Raw genomic sequence first — 17,524 nt, forward strand, 5'->3', positions numbered from 1 at the left:
TTCAGAGTAGACGCTCTTGAATCAAGATGTGGGTTCGAATGACAAAAGATGGCTACTTGAGAAAATATGGGATAAGACGGTCAGGTTCTTGGTGGGCTTTGGACCCAATCCCAGTTCTCATGGAGCCAACTTCCAAAACCTGGCCGGTTTGTGTGCAGTACAGGGCCACGTTTGGGCTGGGGCTCTTTGGAACGTAATTTTTGCTTGACTCGGGCCGAAATCTTTTTCATGTTGAGTTCGGCCTCGGCCCCTTCATAATCTCTTCAAGATATAAGCCCCAAGGGGTTTGGTGCAGTGGAGGGGCCTTGGCCTTTTGCCACAAGGTTGTAGGAAGGCAAACGGGTCGGGTTTCAGATCCCAAAATACATTGGGGGAAGTAGGTCAGGTCGGATCTGGGATAGTTAAAATTTTGCAAATTCCTCTTCCTTTATCCAACCCATTTGAAATCCTACTAGGGGTGGCCAGGGTTCCCTCCCCATGAGCATCAGCCCCTTGCATTAATGAGGGCAAGGAATAAGGCCCTTGCTCAGCGGAAGCTTGGGGACTCTATAAGGGCAAAGGTTGGACCACAGGTTTGCACCGTTGAGACAGCAACCATCAAGTATGGCAGGCTTAGCCAGCGCAACTAGGTCTCTGATCCCCATCCTTCATGGAAACATCTCTTCAATATATACATGCCTACCATGATATTATTAGGGTTGGGAAACAAGTTGAGCCGCTCATGGCTCAGCTCATAAATGGATTGTTCAAACTCATAAAATAGGCTCGGCATACTGGGCTCGGCTTGACTCATGAAAGCTCAATCATTATATAGTAAGAAATATATTACGTATATTTTTTTGTAATCCTATTTTTTCTAAATCTAAAACAATGTATTTTTCTTATAAACAAGCCAGCTCAAAACTCGACTTGTTTAGCGTGATCTGGTTCAGCTTATTAATTTACCAGCCCTGGATATTACTTGAGTGTGTTGCGTGCTATTTTTTTTGTGGGGGTAGGGGGAGTATTTCAAAAACACACCTAACTTTCTGGCAATATTAAAGAAAAACACCTTAGCTTTTAGAATTCCAAATGTTAAAATTTCTGAAAAATATCTCGAGAGATATCAATTTTTTACATGGTTTAAGGAAAATAAATTATTATGGCCACTTCACCCCTGATGGCTCTACGTATATCTTGAGACATATCGATGTTGGGCATGGTTTAAGAAATTTCCCAAAATATATTTAACTTCATTGTAGATATAATTTGGTGCCCATGATTTCAGTTGTTGCTATCACCTCTATATGAATGGCTATGTTACATGTACACACAGTGGCGTAGCTAGGATTCATGTGAGGGGGGGGGGTGCAAACAGGGGTGTAGGAAAAAAAACTGGTTTGATAGTCGGGTTTTCGGGGGCAGCGGCCCCGAATTTTTTTTTTTTAGATAAAATAAAAAATGGCTACAATTATTAATAAAAATCTATTTCATATGGACAAATCAAACTATTTGCTGCAGTCAGGGCTGGGCTAGGACTGGGCTAAAAAAATGGATAAAAATCTATTTCATATGGAATCAGGGTTGGGCTAGGACTGGGCTTCTACAAAAAAAAAAAAAAAAAATTAACTGTTATAAATTTTCCTACATAAGTAAACATATAATGGGATATAGAGCGGGATCAAAATGGATTGTCCTGTGACGCATACAAGTAGTATTATATGCTTTCTATGAGAGTCTCTTCCATATGAAATAGGTTGCTTTCTTACAAAGGGTGAAACAAACATGTCTATGAGAAATATATGGTGAAACCCACCACATAATAAATGCAAAAAGTAGCTTTCTTGTCAAAGTGAAGGTGAGTCTCCCCTCCTTTGAAAGCACTTTCCCTTCAAAGTGACCCTTTCCAAAGAAAGAGGATTTCCTTGAGTGACAGCTTAACAAATACTCCGTTAGAACTTTTTATTATAGATTGGGTTTTATCATGTAAGGGCAAAACCCCAAATATCTAGACAAATAGAGGAACCAAGGTGTTTTATTCAACTGCAGCTTCATAAGTGATCTGATTGTCACCTGACTAGTGTTGTTAAAAACGCGCCTCAAGGCGCAAAAAGCGCGCCTCGCCTCGAGGCGAGGCCCTTTTCGCCTTGAGGCGCACTTAAAAAGTGCAACACCGTTAAGGCGTATGCCTCATGCGCCTTGAGGCGTACGCCTTGAGGCGAGGCGCGCCTCAAAGTGAGGTGCGCATTAAAAATCGGATGGCCCGGACCCGAGTTCGACCCGGATCCGGGCCCGTATTCTCGAAAGATCGAAGCGCTTGTGTCTTTAAAAAAGACACAGGTGCTTCGGGGCGAGGGAAAGCCCTCGCCCCTTCTCTCTCCACTCCGTCCCCTCTCGTCCCCCACCACTGCTGTCGCCGGCCACCACTCGCCGCCGGCCACCACTCGCATCCGGCCACCACCCGTAGCCGATCATCGCCGTGCGACCACTCGCCGCCGCCGTGCGACCACAGCCACCGTTGTGCGACCACTCGCCAGCGACTCACAGTCGTGCCAGCGACTCACAGCCACCGCCGTGCTACCACTCGCCGCCGCCACTGCTGTCGCCGGCCACCACTCGCCGCCGGCGATCTCTGCGTTTTTCGGTAACAATTTTCTGGGTTTATCACCTTGGGGAAGATGAAGTGGTTGCTCCGCTCCCTTGGCAACCCTCATCTCGAGTTTAAGGTGCCACTCGAGATCAGAGCACCACTATGTCTAGTGCTTCCAAAAGAAAGCTTTTTTCGATTACATTCAAAGGTTGATTTTTTCACTCACCCACATAACGATTGTGTCTTATGTTCTTCTCTTCATCGATGGAAATACATTGGCTCATTGTTGTCGCTGAGATTTTTTCTTTCTCGAGAAATTGTTTGATATTTTTGAAGACCAATTTTCACCATATTGCATGCTAGGCTGCTTGAATCTTTATGTGCAATTGCTTGAAATTTCTATTTATGTTTGTTACAATAGTTGACATGAATTTGCTGAATTTCTCTCCCCTCCTTAAACTCACTCATTTGATTCGTTGTGCGTTTAGGCTGTCCACATTTCTGGTACCAAGGGAAAAGGATCAACGGCCCAATTTATCTCTAGTATATTGATGGGACCTTTCTCTTTTACTGTTCTCTTGTTTGTAATGTTCAGTGGACTTCACCTTCCACAGTTCTTGCTTTTATGTTTGTGTGTTATTTCCTTTTGGTTTTTCCAACTGTAGCTATAGAAAAAGGCTCAAGTGGATGTTTATTGTTCTTTGCCATTTATGTTACTTTTACATGTTAATCTCATATTTTTTCGTATTTATTTGAGATTTTTTATTTCGTGTTGGTTGGCGCTTCATCAATAAAGCATTTCTTATTTATTTATAATTTTAGATCATTTTTATAGTTTTTTTTAAGTTTAAATTTTTTTTTTTTGAGGCTTACGCTTTGCGCCTCGCCTCAGATTTTGGTGGAGCGCCTCGCTACGCCTCAACGCTTTTCACAACACTGCACCTGACCCAGGATGAATACAGTTCCAAACCAATAAGGGCGTTGTTTGCTGCAAGTTGGTAACCAATGAGGACGCCACCCGTGGGTTTAGAAGCCAGACTATAATTGATATAAACACTGTTTGATGTTGGAAACTGACCTCATGCAAAACAAGCAAATATAATAAAAATATTTGAGAAAGTGGACTGGCACAAACTGATTTTGGCATTGGTTCATTACTTTTTTGCTTCCTAAAACACATCTCATGTTGGAATCCAACTAGTAAGGTGTCAAACAGTAGCCATGATTTGGGCCGAGTCGGATCAAGTGCCTGTGCCTGATTGCCTCTAACCTATAATGACCCAATAGGTCCTGATGAAAAAGCAGAAGCGAATCCACAGTTGATCAGGTTCAGAACTCAGAGAGCAAACCTGGCCAGCTTCTATTCAGACCACAGGGATCCGATATATTAATCATTAATGAATTATGGGGACTATTGAAACTTGATTCTTGTCCGATCATTTGACACCTTGAGCGTATATCAACATTCGAATTAAATTGATAAGATAGAGAGAGGGTCATCAAAATCATGCTATATAAATCTGAAAATTGATATAAAACCACTAAAGGAATATACCAAATAAAGCATCAGTACCATTTCCAGAAGAATAAATTGGATTCCTTTTTCCTTGTGCTTTGGTTAACATGAGTTTTTTTTTGTTTTTTCAACATTACAGTGAATTGCCATCTTACAAACCTTCACATATTTTGGGTGCACCAACAAAGAGATAAAATGGGAAGAATGACTGTACACCAGGTGGGCTCCACCAAGTCACCACCAACAGAAAGATAAAAAGGGAAGAATGACTTTACACCAGGTGGGCTCCACCAAGTCACCAAAGCTGGTTGGACTGCTTTAACAGTCTATCCACTCTCTAGCCTGAAGATATCAATGCAACATCATTACACAAAAGATAAAAAAGCAAAAGAAAACCAATGATTTGTGCAGGGGAAGTTTGAAAGAGAAGAAAAAGAGGTTGGTAATCACCAAGTGCTTTTCTTAAGACTGCCATGAGAACCACCACAAGGGCCACTCCTGCACTCACTCCTATAATTATGGTCACTGTTCTTCCAATCTCATCTTCTTGTGGATCTGTAGAAAAGAATAATTACAAGTTGTAATCAAACTTAAGACTGATCAACCCAGTGAGTTTGGATCATACCAAGGAAACTTGGTGTGTCGCACGATACTCCAATTTTTTTCAAGGCAAATAATAAGGAAACATTTATTTTTTTATTTTTTTTGTATGGTAAAAAGAATGGCTTAAACACAAACAGACAATTAGTAACAGGATATTCTCAACAACAGTTGTACTGCAAATCATTAAGCATCTATTCCCTAGTAACATCACCCCCAAAGAATCATATTCTCTTGGATAGACAGAATTTTAGGTGTATGTTGATCGTTTCTCAACAAGTTGGCTGAATTACTTCTGTGTTGTTTTCGAGCAAATTTAGACTCACACCACCTCACTTATTTTGCGTGTTATCTGTTAAACGCTTACATTTAGGATACAATAGACCAAGGTTTGTTAAAAGTTTTCTGAATTTAAAACTTCATCATGCTCTTTTCCATTAAAAACCTATATGATATCAATGTTTTTTTTCTCCTTCATACAAAAGGTGCTTCCCTACTCCATCATTAAATAATTTTTTTCAATAATGGGGAGAAACCACTGTTATGGTTGGTGCAGGGGCGGAGCCAGCAATCTGAACTAGAGTGGGCACAAATTCTTAGGCTGGGAAACGACATGAACAGCTTGCCATTTGACTCGATCAGCTTGGCTCAACTCAGAAATTGAGCATAGCGAGTCAAGCTATTAGCTAGCTCATTTAGGTAAATGAGCCGGGCACAAATATGACAGGCTTGATTGGCTTGACTCGTATTGGTCATTTTAGATATTATATATTTATACATATATTATATACATAAATTGCATATTATATATATTTTATAATGGGTTAAACATATATATATATATATATATATATATATATATATATATATATATATATATATATATATATATATATATATATAAAGCTTTATAAAATACTTAAAAAACAATTTTTTGTAGAAAACGAGCCCGCTCGTGATTGGCTTGCAAAGAGCAGGGGTGTAGCCTTAACGAGCCAAGCTCAGGTTTACCAGCCTAACAAACACCTCCATTGGAAAGATTTTTGGGTTAAGAGAGAGAGAGAGGTGGGGGAGGGGCACATAAAAGATCAGGGTGGGCACTGCCAACCTGGTCCTTCTGTCATGGATCAGGGTGGGCACTGCCCACACCTGAACCCCCTATTGACCTCAATGTGACTCTGCCACTGATTCGAGGTCCCCTTATGAGCCAAGAAGTGCCACATTGACTATGGCCCTGTTTCGGTGTCTGCAGCTTAAAAATCCACATGTACTCCCTCCTGCCCACCGAGGATATTCGGCCTTAATCTTAGGGCAAGGGATGCACACCCCAGGCATCGAACTCGCAACATCCTTCAACTTGAACACCTTAAGCCGACCTATCAAATCAGGCGTGCGGAGCCCTTGTGGGCTTCCATTATTAAACAATAAAACTAAAGAAAAAGAAAACGTTTCATGACCAATTGTTGGAACATGCATTTGAGTTCCTGCATGTCTTGAAGTGTCTAGTATATCCTTTCTGTGGTATAAGTGGTCGTCTAAACGAGATTGGCTAATTAAACTTATTTTTAAAACCAAAAAGAAAAATGCAACCTTCAAGCTGAATTAGCCAATCTCGTTTTAGACGGCCACTTATACCACAGAAAGGATATAATAACTAATACCAATATTTTACCAAAGGAGGCCCGGCCACTTGTCTGGTAGGAGCAGCTAGTGCACGTCACCTTGTGTTGGGACGTTGCAAGTTCAAATCCCAATTGTATGTTTGTATAACTGGTAGGGGTCTGCCTAACCCCAGCTTGCCTTTCAAAAAAATTAATATCAATATTTTCTAGTATGGAGTTACCACTAATAAAGGCTCCATGCCTAAAGACCGTTGTCTTAGCTCTTAGAAACATGGACTTCATGGACTAAAGACATGGGGAGTCGGCTAGATCTATGGGGATCAAACCTTCCATTACCAACTTTGATCACCAGCATAGGAAGTTGATGCTCTGTAAATTGGGGTCTTACCTTTAGAAGTATTTGAGTAGTACCCAGAAGCCCAGTACCGAACGTAGCATTGCGCTAAATAAACATCTCCAGCCATGGCCGAGCCACATGCCGCCTTAAGCTTTTCGACAGCCTCGGTCAAACAAGTGGTGCAATCACTTGAGCTCAAGTCCCCTAGACACTGTCCATATCCCTGTACTGTGCTGGAAGAGCTAACTTTGAAACCAGTTGCAGATTTCAAGTCATCAAGAACATCATCCCTTCTAGTTAAGAACTGAACATCATTGCTGCTACTCTTGCTACACTTGCTGTACACCATAGTCGTATCAAGCTTACCTAAGAAGTCCACATTTTGGTATCTAACAAAACAACTATCAAGTTGCAGGCCACCAGCATAAATGTTGGCACACACCAGACTCAACTGGGCCACGGCGTTTCGAATGCAGCCCGAGCAGTCAACTAGGCTCATGTCACCACGGCATTGGTAGAGCCCGTAGATGGGCGCATCGGGGTTTGGAACAGAGAAGTTATTGTAGGAGGATGAGGAGGCTGAGTTGATGAATGATGTGAACATTAATTTGAGGTTGGTGCTGAATGAAGAGCCAGGCTCATACCTATCTTGTAAACAACCTGCATAGATGAAGGCCTCTGACCTTGCTCTTGCCAAATATATAAAGTAATGAAGGTAGACAAGGATGAAGAAAGAGCTCTTGAAGTTGTGCTGCTTCTCATTCCCCATCTCTCTCGCTCTCTCTCTCTCTCTCTATATATATATATATTTTATTTATTTATTTATTTATATTGTTCTTCTACTGCTTTTTGGATATTGGTAGGATTTCATTTTTAAAAGAAAAAGCAAAAGTTGATGTTGACGTTGGCCACAGCATATATTCTACTACAATGCACACACGGGCTCTATGCAATGTGATTTGCACACTTTTAGTGTGCTGCTGCACCTGATCACCTTCATCATTGCTTGGGCCCAGAACCGTTGTATGATGGAGGGTGATCAGGTGCAGCAGCACACTAAAAGTGAGGATAGCTCGATTAAGGCACATCTCGAGTTTGAAACCAGAGGGGTACATCTTGTACACATGCTGAAGCATAAAAGAAAGCTTTTTTAGTAGGTAGTGAAGATACTACCTAGAGTTCTACACCGAGGGTGCCAAACAAGGGCACATTCAATGCTTAGTGATCGAAGAAATTGGTGGTTTCTCTTGGAAATTAAAAAGAAAAAAATAGAGTATGCTTATCAAATCAGACCTCATATAATTGGAAGAAGGCTTGATGATCTAGATGATGACCATTTGAATAGAAAAAAAACATAGGTACTATTTGGATGACACCAAACCCGTAAACCCACATGGGTCTTCAGGTTTAGTCATACCCAAACCGAAAATCTCAAGTCAAAGTCAGGTTTGACAAGACCGACCCAAACCTAAACCAAACCAGACCTGGTTATACCCCTAAACAAATCTAAGGTACCCATGTTGATAACCCATTCTCTCTCTCTCTAAGATCATTTAAATAGCTCTCCTAACTTTTCTCCCCTATAGGATCTCATGTAAATAGTTTTCCTAATCTCTCTCTCTCTCTCTCTCTCTCTATCTATCTATATATATATATATATATATATAGAGAGAGAGAGAGAGAGATGTAACGTCGGACGAGTTAAACACTATCTCAGACAATTAGCGGTGGTCACAACCGCCGCTAATTGCCTGAGTAGAAAATGACATTTAGCGGCGGTCTCTACAGCCACTAATTGTCATGTTTCAGTTAAAATAAATATATGGTCAAATTTCCGTAGAGAAATGTGGTCCCTTGGACTGCAATCATCGCAGTTACTTGCAGAGTGGTGATATTAATATGTCGTTTAGTATGTGTGATATGATGCGTCATGAAGGATTGCAACAGAATTCTCTGATCATGTTCTCTGCTTACTAGAATTGATTTGTTTGTGCATCTTCTCTGTATTATTAAACTAGTGAAATCTGGATATAAACGACTCAGTTTCTCAAACCAATCAATTTTGAGCTTGATTCAATCCCTAGAAAGAAATTAGGTGCACATTCTAAACATGTTCCAATCCCTGCTGAATTCAATCTAGAGCCTTAGGTTGAGTTAGGTATGTCAGTTTGAGTGCAATAAGAGATGCAGCTTTCCCTCTCTCTTCGAGTGGTAATCCCCATTGGTATCATATTATAAGGTTTCAATCTGCCTCTTAAGAACAACACACTGAGAGCTGAAAAGAGGGACTGACTGCAGTCAGTAAGCTGCATGATTGCAATGAGGCCTATTTTCTTGGGCTCTGTGCACTCCAGAGAGGCCATTGTATTCTTACACATACCAAATCTTTACATTCTGAATCTCATGGCCACCTTTTTGAGAAGTTTCTCTTACATTGTTTTACTAATAAAAATAACTTTTTGTTAATGTATTGTTTCAAACTTTAACAAATCTTCTAATATGTAAGATCAGGCTTTCATGACAGTACATTGTCAAAACTTGCATAGGTGTTTATATTTTTCCTTAGCACTGTTATTATGATTAGATGCCTCTACTCATAAAATCATTTATTTAGCTTTCCCATCTGATCTTGCTACATAACACATTTTCAATTTAACAACTTAGTCCTCTATTAGTTCTAGGCTTTTATCTTAGTATGTCTTACATACATTAATTAGTTAATGCTCAATATGATTTTTTAATTGTATACAGCTGCCTCTTCTTTGGCCTAAGGTTCAACCCATCTCCCCAACATCCTTTTTCATATAATGCTGCCTTTGTGTTCATTCTCCCTAAATGTGATCATATGGTCAAGATGTATTGGTTGTGATGTTGAGCACTTGTATAATTGTATGTTCTCGTGAAACTTTCTTTGTTTCTTTGAAAGCGCAAAACAAATATGTTAATTTTTTGCTATCATGGAGTTTCTTGGTTGACTCATTCATGAATCGCGATTTACAATATGGTTTGAACTGTTATAGGTAAGCTCAACAGAAACAGAAAATTTTTGCAAGGCCATTCAGAATGTTCAACAGAAACTCGTAAACATTGCCTTAAGATTGTAATATTGTTCCTTGATTTGATGTATTTTTAAACCAGTCTTTAACTTTATGTTTTGCTCTTCAGGTATATGATACAATGAGTTCAGATGGTGTTAAAAAGATCCCCAATGCATTTGGGAGATCGACAGGACAGCCATGGCATTTTTCTTTGTTCTCCATTCTTACTTTTGTCTAGCGAATTCAGTGTAAGCAGTTTGCTGCATTTTTTTGCTCTGTAAACTTTTAGGCAGTACCTTCTACAACAAGAAAAAAAATATGACAGAAAATGAATTGCTAAACAGAGGTTTGTTGTTTGCTTAAGGCTACTGAATTTGTGTTACAGGTGTAGTAATTTCTTGTATTTTTGTGTTGTAACAGGTTTCGTTTCCTGTAGTTTTGTGTTGTAATTTCTGCTAGGCAATTCTACCGCAATTCAATGACTAGCAGCATTGGCAGGTCATGGGTACGTTGAGATGCAGAATGCCTATAGTATGAGAGATGCATTGTAGTTTCTCCAACAGCCTGTGTTGTTTCAGGACAATGCACTACAGTCTGTTAGGCGGGAGAAATGGTGTTTTTGAAACACTGTATTGGAGAATTCCGACATCACATTTCAACATTCAGAAGAGGCAGTACGGTACATTTTAACGCCATTATATTTAAGAACAACCTAGCATAGTCTCAGGGTTTTACGCTTCTGGGACGATAATCATAAGTGTGACAGGTTGAGCTAGCACCACCAAGTCTTTGATCACAAAGGCCATTTCTTTGAGTAATAAATAAAAAATTATGAACAAGACACATGACAAAAGTGTTTGCATCCTCATGCAAGGCTCCCAAACAAAGCCTTGAAAGCAGTTTGTAGATGGGAAAAGACGACACAAGGCGAAGATGCTATTCATTCCAACTTGACTCATGTGAAGTACAATGGGATATACACAATCAAGGATCACTTGGTGGTCAGTGCAACTTGGTAGAGACCGCACGTTTTAATTTCTGTCGATGCCAAGTAGGTGGCCATTTCTGGCAGCACTCAATGGTTACAACTTACAAGTGGTTGGCCATCAATGGCTCCCCCCGGCAACTTCATGGCAACTCTGAGTTATTTCAGTTTCCTTCAGCCAACAAGACCATCCAAGAGAACAAAACCCATCTTCTAGAATCCAACAACCATTATCTGCCTTTAGTTCACCTGTAATACCTCAACAGTAAAAATCCAAAGCTTCTTACACTCCAAGGAAGTGACCCACCTGTGATGGAGGGTCCAACATGTGATAGAGGGAAGAGAAGGTTGGAGGGGTGGATTGATTGTTTCGTGAAGACCGATTGCAACACGACCAAGAGAAGAGAGCTTAGCTTGACAAGGCTCTTTAAATTATCAAGGCAGAAGCTCCCAATCAACTAATTGTATTAAAGCAACTCATTGGTTTATTTCGGTATTTTAGTTTCCTGTAATACATTATCGTGTTGTATATGCAAAAAATGTGCAAGAGACCACAATTTGATTTCTCAATTGCCAACATTTTGATTAAAACAACACTAAAGTCAAAACACACCATACATAAGCCTTAGCAACTGCTATTGGAAATTTGGTAAATTCATACACGTAGTGGATATGTCCATGTTTGATATAAAAGCACGTCCTTTTGCTTATAACAAACAAGAAGTTACGCAATTGTCACAGAAACCTCAGAAAAGCCATTGAACATAATTGTGATTAGACCATAATGTAGAACCCAGATAAATCCTTTCACAATTCATCATATACTGGTGCATCTCAGGACACAGGAAGTGTGTCATTGTGATATAGCCAAGTCTTTATAAGCAATAACCCTGTTCCATTTAATTAATCCTGCATTAAATCTCCACATATCATATGAAGCCTTCATAAGCCTTAACTCTACACTTTTGAGCTTTGCATCCACACCTAAAGGCCAACAATGAAAGGAAACTAGTAAATGCATGGGAATTATTTGTAGAGTGAAAACAAGTATTGCAAAAAACAGATGACTCACATTGGGCAAACTAAGTTGCTCATCTTCTAATAACTAGATTAGTACACTTTCAGAAGTAAGCATTAGCTAATTCATGCCAACCATCAACCAAAACAAGCATGATATATATATATATATATATATATATATATATATATATATATGAACTGAATATATTAGGCCCCCTTTTCTCGTTTTGCCCTGTTAGGCCCAGTGGGGGAGCCATGGGTGGGCGGTCGCCCACCCCAGAATTAGAAACCAAGTCGAAATATGATATGACTCGGGTCTTCTTCTTCATTCCGCACGATTTGGTGGTTGCATTCTTTCCTTGCGAATGCTTGTCGAAGAAGATCAGAGCAGGGTGGTGCAGGAGTGGAGATCAAGCCTCCCTGCGATACAGAGTACCCTATGGCCTATGGCACCCAGACGCAGAAGACGGTGGACATGGGATGGAGCCAGCCGAGGGAGTTGCTCTGCCTCATGCTGTGGTGAGGACCGTCCCCTCCGAGAGGGAGCTTAGGAGGCACCTCAGTTGGAAGACCTTCGGCTTGCTGCTGGATCACCACCGAGAAGGAGGTGGCTCAACTACCGAAACAGGCTTTCGATCTCGATCTATGATCTTCACCACCACGGAGGCTTCGAGCCATTGCGCCACCGATAGAGGTCGATCATCACCACCCGAAGTCTGCCCACCCAACGAAAAACTTCTGGCTCCGCCACTGGTTAGGCCTCATAGTTTGAAGTGTTTTATGATAGTTATGAACCCTTAGATGTGTTTAGCATGCTCTATTTAGTGAGAATCAACTCTTGGGTCATGTTTTTGGATGAAAAAATGTATTTTTATGAGCCAGAAAAAATTGATGCCTTTATAGCCATTGATTTTGGATCACCGGAAAACCCTGTATTCATGTCAGATTCTGGTGATCCAAAAGCCGATTCATATTAAACAAAACCTATAGATCACATCTATGGTGTTAGATGTGAGAAAAAACATAAAAAACTACTATTTTGGAAGGAGCATAACGAGAAAAGGGGCAGCACCAGTGTATCACCGATCACCTAATCGTCAAACTCATGTTGGATGTGCGGCATTGAGCCACATATCTTTTTTTCTATGATTTTTGAACCTTTAGTGGTGGTTCTGAACCGCCACTAAAGACCTAATTTCTGCACAGGTCTTTAGGAGCGGTTATGACCACACTAAAAAGTCTTTTTGTGCAAACGGTTCAACATAACGTCAAACCCTCAAAGTGTTCGATGTTACACCCAATTCAAAACCTTGACTATCAACAAATTGAGCATTGTTTTATCCTTTCAATGTATAAGGTGCTCAGGTTGGATTTGGGCGATGTTTTTTGGTTTAGTTGCACTGAAAACCCCATAGACTAACAGGTAGATCATAGATCCACCCCAAGGGGAAAACTCTTTGGTTAGGACCCTCTCCCCCATGGCCTATGTTGGGCATTAGCTTGTGTAAGGGAGTGATGCCCATAGGATTTTAACCTTGACCACTTGTATGATAGCCAAGGCACATGCTCTCTACCCAGATGAAGGCCTGCTAACTGGCTTGCAAGATGCAACCCTTGTGTTCAACGTTACTATAGGTGTAGGCATTAAGGGCCTCAAGCTCCTCGCCACCAATGAATCTGTGCACAAATTTATGTTTAATAATCTCAGAGGCTTTCACTTTGACAAATCATCGTTTGGGATTGCTTAGAGTCTCTCTTCCATCAATAGGTACTCCTAACACATCAACTACATAACCTAACATGGCCTTTTTAGCCGGAACATCCATAATAGAGCCAATGCACTTGACACGATCTCTTTTTTTAATAGAAATATCACTACCAAAGACAATAATACCAGCATTCTCATTTTTAAGATTCAATGTTATTCCTTTTACATTGTTGGCAAATTTCACCATTTTTGTAACACCTCCGGTTGGTATTACATTCCAAAGGAAATATATAAAGAGTTCACAAAGAGAAAACATGGCTAATTTTTTTTTAATAACTCAATTTCTTTCAGAAAGTTCATCATTCATAACATGTGAAAATAATAATTACATAAGTATTCAATAACAAGAAAGTAAACTAACAAGTACTCTACTGTAAAGCCAGAGTAGCTGATCACGTCCTACCTGCGCTAGTATGCCTGAAATTTACAATTGTAATTATACAGGAAGTGAGTCTAAAACTCAGTAAATAATATTTATAAGCAAATAATGATTTTAACTTACAACTGTAGTGGGTTTTAAGCCCCTAATTTTGAGTTTAGTTTTTGACACACCACATAAGGTCTGTATGTTTTAATTTTTCCTCTTAACTCTTTCAATAAAACACTCACTCACACTAAACTATAACACTAAGTCGGCTATACCGGTCATAATCGTCTATGGGGTGTAGCAACCTGCATAGAACACCTAAATTCTACATTGTTTGCCAGACTATGAACCATATACTCTTAGTGATCCCTGGATCACCAAACACCGTTGTGAAACAACAAGGGGGACCCCACCGGGAGGTCAGGCTCAAACTCAAACTCTGCATGGTTCATGCTACATTCTAACCACAATGACTTTCAACTATCCATTGTTGTCTAGAGTCATAAATACTACGTGAATATAACCCTAAGTCATATTTTAAGTTCATTACTTTGAACCTTACTCTCGAACTCGTGTTTCACTCATTCTCCCATGAGTGATATCGTGAAATAATCATGACGACTCTCATTCTCAATCTTAGAATGACATTAGGGTTCACACTTTGTATCATACTAAGCATGCAATGAGGTAGAGTCTCTATGTTGTTAAATCATTGACGACTCACTCTCTATAGTAGTTGTACTCTAGCCGCGAATCAAGTAGACATTTCCACAGGTCACCACTTTAGGGATTTAATGGGTTATGCATGCTAATCTCAATATAAAATTTACATGACATGACTAGATTAAGGAGACTCAACTCTAATCACAATCTCATCACAATGCATGTTATTTGTAGATTATAATATAGATATGTTATCATAAAAGCAATATCTTTCTAATATGCATAATATATCATGGCTAATGTGTGCATGTAAACATCCCATTGCAATAATCTCATGCATGGTCATTTTATACATATCATGCTCACACTTAAGAACTATATTTTTAAACATGCTAATATATAATATCAATAATAACATGCAATACAATATGATTTATTCACAACTAAGATTACTTATAATATCCCTTACCTCGAATATGAATGTTGTACTCTGGTCGCAATCGAGTCTCGAGATGCTCTAACAACATAATCTAATCATCAGATAAGTATGCTCATATTAATACATATATTTTTTTTATATTTTGATAAAATTATCAAAATACTCCTCCTGAGTTGACTCATCAGACCTCAATTTTTGTGCCCCTGATTTGACCAAAATCAGAGGACAAGAAGATTTTTCTTTACGATATGAGTTTAACGTACCAAACCTCACTCAATTTTGAGTTTGGAGTGCAAAGTTATGCCCATTTTACTTAATCGAATATTGGGTATACTTAAGGGTAATTTAGTCATTTCAACTCTTATGATTTTACCTGAGTCATCCTAAGTCACAACAAGTTCGGTCTAAGTTTAGAGTACTAGGTTTACTGAACCTAGTCTCGACCCACCTGGGTTTGGTTTAAAAACTCAGTTGGACTCTCAAAATTCATAATTAATCACGAACTGAATCGAGATCCAGTTCTGGTCTGGATAAAAATCTGTCATACTGGATCCAGACCCAGTTCTAATCTGAATCTAGAACTGATCCATCTAGCTAAGAGTTTGATCTGGATCCAGCTTTGATCTGGATCCAGAATTATCAGCCTAGATCCAGACTCAGTTCTGATCTGGATCTAGAACTGATCCATCCAGTTAGATCTAGATTCATATCTGATCTAGATGTAGCACTGATCCAAACCAGATCCAGTTCTGATCTAGATCCAGATTTGTCAGACAAGATTCCGACTCAAATTTTGTCTAGATCCAGTAAAATTTGGATCAGCCCAGATCAACTGGATCAAACTGAACCCAGATTCGGTCTAGTCCGGATCAGACCAGATCCAAACAGGGAACCGAGACTCTGTCGAACCTGACTCAGTCTTGGTCAAACCTAACCCGGTCTGGTTCACACCCAGACCGGTTCAGTCAGATTGAGTCAGTCTGATTCGGTACGACCGAGTCGTACTGGTTCAGTCCAGACCGGTATGATCGAATATATATATATATATATATATATATATATATATTGTTCTTACTTGGTTCAGTCTGGGTCGCACCTAGACTGACCCAAGTCAGTCTGCTGGGTAAAAAGGCGAAAGGGGCACGACCCCTTCCTGACCTTCTCCTCTTTGATACAGAGGGGCTGGCTACCAAAGCTGACCCTCTCTCTTTCTCTTTCTCTTTCTCTTTCTCTTTCTCTTTCTCTCTCTCGGCAATAAGGCTGGCAGCCATGGTTGCCGGCCTTGTTGTTCGGGTTTTCTTTTTCTTTTCTTTTCTCTGCAACTTACCGACAACCATGGTTGTCAGCCCTTTGAACAAACGAAAAAAGAAAAAAAATGCATACATGTTGGTCGCCAGCAACGATCTCTGATAAGTCTCTCCCTCCTCTCTCTCCAACGCTTTCTCATTTTCTCTTTTTTTTGTTTTTTTTTCCTCACGCTCTCGCTCTCTACGTATTGATGGGCAGAAAGGCTCACTGTGAGGGTTTTTTATAGGGCTCTCACAGTGGGTGAGGATAAACCTCACCCCACCCGTCGATCGTGGGGGGTGAGGTTTGTCCTCATCCCCCCTACGACGAAATGGAGGAACCACCTTCCCCTATTTATTTATTTATTTTTACTTACCTTCCCCACTCGATGATCTCGTCGAGTGTTTTTACAATTTTCCTGACTTGAATCTCGTTCAATCCATAAACTTTGTGCTGATCTGATGCCATTCCACTTTCTGGCCTCCTATAGGAATGGAAAACTGTATCATTTTCGGTGTCAACATGTGGACCATAGAGAACATCCCGACTTATCCAAGCATCAGGTCCAAGTATGTTTCATTTGGAAACAATGCCACGCATGGCCATCTGGGGACATATGTTCCACTTGCCATATTGAACCTGGATACAACCCTTGGGGCTTATGGCCTAATCGAGATCAGCATGTCAACGATGATCTCCATATCAACACTGAACTTGACTAACTACATCTATAAGTGGGTAATTGTTGATGACGTGGCCTTTGACATAGAAAATGTGGTTGTCTTTAGGGATGCACACTTAATCAGGTTTTAGTCAGATTCGGGTTGGGTTTCAATGAAAAACTCAATGTTGAACCCAAATCCTATTTTAGCTACCAAATCCAATTAGTCAAATTCATATTCGGGTGTTGGATTCGGATTCATGTCAGACGTCCGACCCATTGACATCCCTATAGTAACACGTAGACAACCCAAATTTGACCAAATAGTTTTATGTAAAATCTTCTTTTAAAAAAAAGTATTTTGGGCCTTTTCAAGTCAAAATTGGGTTTAAATATTTTTTGGCCTCCAAAGCAATATCAATTAGAGAGTCTTAGCTTCTAAAATGAGACAAAAATTAGGTGGATCCAATAATGGAGCAAGGAGTTATGACAAAAACAAGGTGACATGTAGGACTAAAATTCTGTTTTCAAGTAAATCACATGTTGAGTGCATTTTTTACCATAAAAATTATAGAATTTATTTTTTTACTTAAAATATGAATTAAAAAAGAGAATGTTCGCTTTTAAATGCATCAAACTATGTCTCAATCAA

General features: G+C 39.8%; 1 protein-coding gene and 1 pseudogene across 1 annotated transcript; one reads left to right on the top strand and one right to left on the bottom strand.

The window, feature by feature from the left end:
* Nucleotides 1–4,241: 4,241 nt before the first annotated feature.
* LOC149813633 (plasmodesmata-located protein 8-like) lies at nt 4,242–7,413 on the bottom strand. Its single transcript, XM_089991167.1, has 3 exons — nt 6,696–7,413; nt 4,536–4,640; nt 4,242–4,427 (listed from the first exon to the last, which is right to left on the bottom strand). The coding sequence occupies exons 1-3, from the start codon at nt 7,411–7,413 to the stop codon at nt 4,423–4,425; spliced, it is 828 nt and encodes a 275-aa protein (XP_089847293.1). The 3' UTR covers nt 4,242–4,422.
* Nucleotides 7,414–16,733: 9,320 nt separating this feature from the next.
* LOC149813634 (hsp70-Hsp90 organizing protein 2-like) overlaps nt 16,734–17,524 on the top strand; it is a 33,921-nt pseudogene continuing 33,130 nt past the window's right edge.

This window comes from Nuphar pumila, chromosome 16, assembly GCF_984573655.1.
Source record: "Nuphar pumila chromosome 16, dmNupPumi1.hap1.1, whole genome shotgun sequence".
Lineage (NCBI taxonomy): Eukaryota > Viridiplantae > Streptophyta > Magnoliopsida > Nymphaeales > Nymphaeaceae > Nuphar > Nuphar pumila.

Bases quoted from the DNA above. Each gene is read 5' to 3' on its own strand.
- LOC149813633 (XM_089991167.1), bottom strand. From the start codon at position 7,413: ATGGGGAATGAGAAGCAGCACAACTTCAAGAGCTCTTTCTTCATCCTT. The intron at 4,641-6,695 runs GTAAGACCCCAA...TCTTTTCTACAG, and splicing joins CTACTCAAATACTTCTAAAG to ATCCACAAGAAGATGAGATT.